The 7,785-nt window shown below is 43.0% G+C and overlaps 1 protein-coding gene across 1 annotated transcript; it reads right to left on the reverse strand.

Moving 5' to 3' along the window:
• Positions 1-405: 405 nt before the first annotated feature.
• LOC114352399 (uncharacterized) lies at positions 406-4,953 on the reverse strand. Its single transcript, XM_028303996.1, has 4 exons — positions 4,492-4,953; positions 3,558-3,784; positions 1,750-2,262; positions 406-1,313 (listed from the first exon to the last, which is right to left on the reverse strand). The coding sequence occupies exons 1-4, from the start codon at positions 4,709-4,711 to the stop codon at positions 1,041-1,043; spliced, it is 1,233 nt and encodes a 410-aa protein (XP_028159797.1). The 5' UTR covers positions 4,712-4,953; the 3' UTR covers positions 406-1,040.
• Between the last annotated feature and the right edge of the window lie 2,832 nt (positions 4,954-7,785).

The raw sequence follows: 7,785 nt of genomic DNA on the forward strand, positions 1-7,785 counted from the left end.
CATATTATCAGATTCTAAGTTATTGATTGTCAAAATTTTATAGCCAAGTCTCAAAAAGCATCGAGTGGAATTCGATTCATTACAGACGAAAATTTTAAGACGAAAGAAAAGCATCATTATTGCGTTCACTTACTTATGTAATTAAAATCTGAATTTATTAAAGATTGTAAATCTTACTCTAAGTTATCTCCTATAGGAGTGGAACACGTCGGCTCGAATCATTCGTTTGTTACCAATCATACATTTTTCAGCTTTCTTACCATTAAATATATTATTTTGGTCCATTTTGTTCACAACTTGTGCTCTATGAACAATTTTGAATTGAGACCTGCTGGTACACTTGAGGATCTTTTACATAGGTAATTATATTTTGCGTCACGTATTCGAATTTTAATAAAGCCCGCGTAGTTAAATGAAACATGGTTAAAACTTTTTTCAGTGACTACTAATTTTATCGCTTAGGATTTGAAAATTGTTAGGCACGTAAGTTTATTTCATCAAAGCATAATAAATTATTGTAAATTAACGACTTCTGCTGAAAATTGCTTTTAAAGTGAGTACCACAACAAAAAAGACGTTTAGTACATTTTTTAGTTTTCGGACATGATGCCCAATTTCTGCTTAGATAAAAAATATTATTTTTATTAACTTTCATCCTGAAAACGATAACAGTCTTAAAAGTAAAACACTTATCTCTATACATCACATTGTGACGAATGTTTTAACTTGGGAAATATTATGGGGGTAGAATTAGATGATTCTACCCACCATACGGATCGCGCACTCGACGCTCCAGTCAGCCTGTGACCGCGGCCCGTGCAACGCGGTCGAAACGTCAGGCAAATATAGGTAATATTTCAATATTACCTATCCGCGTATCGCGTTAAAACCTGTTTAATTTAATTAAATTGTGCAACGCAAAAGTCTAAAATTAAGTATAGCACTGGTTGGCATTAAAAATGACGGTACAATTAAAACGCGCAAAACTTAATCCTCAAGTGCCCTCGGACATACCTACTGGCCTTCAGGCCATCCTTCTACTAGAACGTCTGTATAGGCCGGTATAGCCCGGTATACCCACACAACCGCGCGCGGAGAGCCGTCACCAACATGGAGGCGCCTGACAAGTCGTCCAACAAGTTGGCGCACTCACACACCAACAAGTACATTTTGTCGCCATGAGAGGCTACGGATTTGTGCAAAGCTATCTTCCTCATGCCCACAGAGTGGGGTAGGTGCCGGTACAGCATTCGAGCGCCGGTCCAGTACAGCCAGTTCCTCTCGAAACGCTCGCCGTCGTCGCCTTCGAAGACCTGGAAAAAGGTTAGTGTCTGTCAGAAATGTGTAGAAAGTTTAGTTGTAAGTAGTTTTAGTTGAAGTAAGGACTAGGTAGATGCCTGTAGCATTAGATATCGAGTAAAGTACGGCCAACGAGAAGCGATACCAAATGTAAACAAACCCAATGTCATGAGTGAGTGAACCCCTCTGACTTTGACATTTTTGGCGGGAGAACGAGACATTACGACAAATACACAAGATGGGAAGAGACAGAATATATTGTCAACTCGAGAGTCGTATCAACCTTTTGTATCGCTGCTAGTTGGCCGTACTTTAGCAAAGATGTTGATGCAAGATTAAGACAAACTTGAAACAGCTGAAAGTGGTATTATACCTACTCGTACTATGTTACTTCCTGATAAAGTTACACCGTGTCATAAATTCTTCCGTCATCATAAAAAATATTCTCACCTTATAAACGCTAATAATGAAGCCTGTAGTAGGGGTATGCGACTTCTTGGGTCCCCCGGCGAGGTCGTTGAAAGGCGGCCGGCATATCATCGCCACCTCGCTATAGAGATCCAGCGTGTGCGCAGCCGAGTACCTGATCGTCTTCGGGTCAAACTTGTTCAAAGACGCACTCCTCATGTTGTTGTAGAAAAGCAAAGGATCCGTTTGTGTCGTATTTATCACATAGTAAGATATGAATGGAAACTCCGCGTTCTTTTCCATGTTTGCTAGAAGCATCCCGCCCACCGCTGTGTTCGCCTGAGCCACGTCACTCAGGAGCTCTCCTGCGGCCGTCTTTTGCCGTATCAGAGGCTTGGCCAGAGGAGACTCCAGTATGGGCTCTATGGGCTCTAAAGGGCTCATCAGGTGAGCCAATATACAAAGCTTGGGGTCAGCTATCTCCAGTATGCTGAGGGAACTTGGAACAGTCTTCGTTAGTCCTCCTTTTTCGGGAGTTGGGGGTGGCACTGGGAGCTGGAATTGAAATAAAAATTATGTTAATAAGGTACCGAAGTCTGCCTTTGTTAAACTACCTAGAATTCACATAAACCAAATCATCAAGATTGCAAAATGTGGGCCGCAATGTTGTCAATGCTTTGTTATCCTTTGGATTACGGGCCTTTCTAGTCCTGGTTACAGCAAGCCTCAACATGGCTACGGATCTAGCTTTGCCTTTAGATCTAGTTTAAGTTCGAAGTCAAGACTTACCGGTACGCCATCAGGCAGGAAGCGTTCGAGCGCGTGCGCTGGTATCACGAAGCAGTCGCGCTCGAGCGTTGCTAGCGAGACCGGCTCGGTGCGCCGGCGGTCGAAGGTGGTTTTCAATGCTTTTTTATCCTTTTGGATTACGGGTCTTTCTAGTCCTGTTTCAAGCAAGCCTCACCATTGCTGCGCAGCCATCCATCTAAGGCTGCCTTTGGCTCTAGTTGAAGTTTGAAGACAAAACTTACCGGTACGCCATCAGGCAGGAAGCGTTCGAGCGCGTGCGCTGGTATCACGAAGCAGTCGCGCTCGAGGGTCGCTAGCGAGACGGGCTCGGTGTGCCGGCGGTCGAAGCAATGCTTTGTTATCCTTAGATCACGGGCCTTTCTATTCCTGGTTAAAGCAAGCCTCATCATGGCTGCGCATCTAAGGCCTTTAGATCTATGTAGTTTAAGTTCAGAGCTAGGACTTACCGGTACGCCATCAGGCAGGAAGCGTTCGAGCGCGTGCGCTGGTATCACGAAGCAGTCGCGCTCGAGGGTCGCTAGCGAGACGGGCTCATGCGCCGGCGGTCGGAGGTGGTTTTCAATGCTTTGTTATCCTTGAATCACGGGCCTTTCTAGTCCTGGTTACAGCAAGCCTCATCATGGCTGCGCGTCTACGGCTTTGCCTTTAGATCTAGTTTAAGTTCGAAGACAAGCTTACCGGTACGCCATCAGGCAGGAAGCGTTCGAGCGCGTGCGCTGGTATCACGAAGCAGTCGCGCTCGAGGGTCGCTAGCGAGACGGGCTCATGCGCGGTCGGAGGTGGTTTTCAATTCTTTATCCTTTTGAATCACGGGCCTTTCTAGTCCTGGTTGGTTACAGCTAGTCTCAACATGACTGCGCATCTAGCTTTGCCTTTGGCTCAAGCAAAACTTACCGGTACGCCATCAGGCAGGAAGCGTTCGAGCGCGTGCGCTGGTATCACGAAGCAGTCGCGCTCGAGGGTCGCTAGCGAGACTGGATCGGTGCGCCGGCGGTCGAAGGTGGTTTTCAATGCTTTGTTATTCTTGGCTGATGACTTACCGGTACGCCATCAGGCAGGAAGCGTTCGAGCGCGTGCGCTGGTATCACGAAGCAGTCGCGTTCGAGCGTCGCTAGCGAGACGGGCTCGGTGCGTCGGCGGTCGGAGGTCGCGGCGGTGGCGGGCCGGTCCCAGCGCATGAGCGACACCGACGGCTCCCGCGTGACCAGCGGCTGCGGCGGCTCTGGCTCGGGGCCGGTCCCTCCGCCGAGAACGGGGCCGCATCGTTCTGGAAGCAGAAAGAAGACGTTTTTAACATTTTGTTCTTCAGGACTGTTGTTTCGTCTGCAATTGCCAGTTCATAGGAGCTCAATTGCATTGATACTCTTGTCTCACCTGTTGTACAAGAAAGCTACAGTAAGCACTGAAGTAGAGACTAGAATGTTTTTGCTGTAACATGATTGATACTCGGGCTTAATAGGAAAACCGATACAATTAACAAAAATTGGAACTGTGATCAAAACAAATGCGCTTGACAATAATATTTGCGTTTCAAAGTATTACTGTTGTGCATACATTCTTGTTGTAGTTTGATACCGCATTACTGAAATAGACGTTCGAGACTTGCGTATGGAGCCAAATCCATCAACTCGTTCAAACCGGCTTTCGGCGGTTTCAGCCAGCTATGGATAACATTGCGTGTTCATGGATTTACATAAATCTGTTACCTTTTCACGGTCGGCCGCTTACGCACAAACAAGGCGTCAGTCTCACGCTTGTATTAATAGCTCGACGGCTCCGCATCAGCTGGTAACTAATGAGCAAGCACGTCTGATGGGAAACATGTCCGTCAAAAATACACCGCGTCTGGCGCACTTATTTTATTGCCGCAAATTCGAACAGTTCAAAACTTGAAGCGGAAGTTCGCAAACAAACAATAACTGTTGTGAGTGGCACGTCACTGGCTGTCACTGTGTAAACCTGGTCACGGGTTACCTGAGCCGTCGTTGTACTGCGCGCTGGAGCGGGGCGCCGCCGAGAGGAACAGATGGGTCTTCAGCGTCTTGTAGTGGTTTTCCTCCATGAAGGAGTACCGCTCGCGATCGCGCCGCTTGGCATTCCTCCCTGCACCCAGCGCCCCCCTCGCCTTCCCTCCACCCCCGCTAGTGCCCATGCTCTTCTCTCCGCTGAAGTTCTTCCGGAACATCAAATTCATCTTGGACGTATGCCACCGGCTCTCGCCGTCTCAGTTGCACTCTTGACTTTCTATATTTCTCTGCCGCTCTAATGTTGTGTCTAACACACTAATTAGTCCGTCGCTGCACGCCAAGAAATTAAGCCCGGCTATATTCAGAGATCTCCCGTCTCCTTTACACTAATGAGGGATACTATACAGTTGTTTTATTGCTGTTTCGCGTTGTTTGGCTCAGGATTTGAGGCTGGTGTGAACGATAAGTTTTTACTAATGCGAGGTGATTAAAACGATTAGGAGATATGAGTTTAACATCTAGTGTTAGACAAAATTGTATGTGAAATAAACCTAGTTTCAAACTTTTACACTTGGAATGAAATTTTAAATATGTCGCGTTGGTCACGTAGCGTAGGAAACGTCGATATTTTGTCGTGAAGTGTTGTTTGTTGTGCACAGGTGTACCTACCTAACTACAGGAAATACAATTATTTATACTCTGATATTTATCAAATATGAATCGCAAAACTTTGAATAAATTGTTACTTATATAGGGTGCATACTTTTCTTATTCATAATATAGAATGAAGCCAATTTAATTACAGCTTTAAGATCTGGAATGGAATAGTGCAGGTAAGGTAACCAAACTACGACCTACCTATCCTAGTTCATTACGTTCGTAGGTACGGTTCGGAGTAGCGTTTTAAATTCGTAGTAGAGCTAGGTAGCAGTCCATTCACGAAGCTCACCATACAATATTCAGGCGAGCCACATCGATTTGTGATCCGCTATTTGTGTTTTTACGTTATTATTAGGAAGAAGTCGGCCGTAGATAAATGTTTCATTGACATAGATAGGTAAGTATTATTGAATGTTTATGTCGGTAAATATTATTTTCTGATGCTATGCCATGTTTAAAACTGAGGATTAAAATAAGCAGACGTATATATTTTTTTCGGAATAGGTAAGTAGTTTTCGTTACAGCTGTAATGTGGTTGTGGGTTCGGATCTTGCGGTGGCCATATGTTTTAATTTAATGAACATTAGCATGTATCTGGACTCGTGGAAGTACATAGGTAAGTGGATCTATTTAAGTGCATAAGACTCATTGAATGTATTTTCAATGCATTCAAACATACATTATGCTCCTTCGTCATCTACCCTACCAGAGATGCTGCTTATTTCGCGGGTATCAATAAGTATGATTGTAAAGATATAATTTACCTTCGATGACAGAGCAAAACGATGCGTACTGGTGGTCGCCTATATGCCTATGTACAGCAGTGGACTGTTATAAGATGATGATGATGACGATTGTCTAACTTTGGAAAGTACTTAGGTTAGAGATGATAACTACGTGTTATTAGCTATTTATTAGGTAAACGTTATTTTATAGGTAGTAACTTTTTGATGGGAAAGAATGGTATGTCATGGTAAAGTCAGATTACAACCGCAAATGTTATAACCCAGTTTTATATCTTTTAGCGACCGTTAACATTTAGCAGTTTTATTGTTATTGTGCGTATCTCTTCCTTATTCCCAACAAATGCCACGCCTTGCCCTTTTTCTCCCATACTGATTCAGCAAGCTACAGCCAGAACGGCGGTTTTGAGAATTTCACACAAAATAAAGGTGGTTTCTTTCTAACTACTTACACAAGCTATTTCGACGAAAGCAAATACAATTGAAACAATACACAGAAATAGCATTAAGTGTATGAGTGTATTTTGGTTTTAATGATAAACTTGCAGATCGAAGAGTCTATAGAAAAACCTATATGTAATTCCGTGACGTAGGATTTATTTTTACGCCTCTACGATTCTCGTGAACCCACTCACCCAGGTGCGTGTAGGGTTATCAGGAAACATAGTTGTTTCACCTAATGTTAGTGCCCTATTTTAAGTTACCCCGAGAAGGGCCTAAGAGCAGGATTTTCTGCTTTTTCAGTGGCTTAGGCATTATATCACTGCTAGAATTAACTACTTGCGTGGTCGTACTGATCGTTTGTCCACAATTTATAAAGTTTTTATACAAGAAGAGTTTTTTACAAGACTTATTACGTGTCATGTAAGTTACAAGTTCGAGTTCTTTGCCACTTCTCATTAGCACCAGCCCATTTATGTTGTCTCGAAGCTATATTTGGGACGTGACGTGTATAAGTGCCCTGGAAAGGGCCTACATTACAGAATAAACTATTTCATTTCATACTTTTTTTGAGCCGATCTCGGCTGTTATTTGCGTCCTTTCTTATCATCAACGACAGCAGTATAATGGCATACTATCTACTTTTAATTTATATTTCCTGTATTAACAAACAGATTAAGGTGGCAGACTTAATTGCCCTAAAGAGTGTGCAACTTGCATTTGTATACATGCAATTTAACTTAGTTATATATTTTTGACCCTGGGACAGTATGCAAAATGTTCCGAATTTCTTGTGAGACGATCGACACCCCTGTCTACACCATGCCACACTTTACGAGTGCTCGCGTAAATCAGCGCGCCTAATAATAGACATCGGTAGTGTACGCTCACAGACAGACTGACTCGAAATGTTTCTGTATTTGTTATAGAGCTTACCTTGTAAATTATATATTTTGTAAAATAAGTAAAACAAACTTGTTTAAAGGAATAGGTAGGTACCTACTTTAGTAGTTACGTCATGGAGGTACTCGTAAATGGTTCCAAAGATATTTTTTGTGTAGTTCTACAAAAATTCTACACAATGTTCATTTAGCATGGGAGAGACATAGGAATTAGTTTCATCATCCCTTTTACGTCCCATGAAATCACATTTTAGCTACCTACCTTATCTATTAGGTATCTTATTTAGTAATAACGCCTAATATTTAATTCCTAATGTTTTAGGAGATGAAGTAGCAGTATATGATTATAGTTTACATCAGTTTTCATTGGCATATTAATATACCTACTTGATTAATATACCTACTTCTAAATATTAGGGTCTTGCTAGTAAAGCGAACCTTTTACTTAAATACTCAAAATGCATACTTAGGGCACCTACATACTTTAAGTGCTCGTAACTCCAGACAGAACGTTTAACCCAGTGAGCACTTATGAAATGGGAGTGCATGAATCCT

Source organism: Ostrinia furnacalis, unplaced genomic scaffold (assembly GCF_004193835.3).
Source record: "Ostrinia furnacalis isolate ACB-3 unplaced genomic scaffold, ASM419383v2 OfSCF1351, whole genome shotgun sequence".
Lineage (NCBI taxonomy): Eukaryota > Metazoa > Arthropoda > Insecta > Lepidoptera > Crambidae > Ostrinia > Ostrinia furnacalis.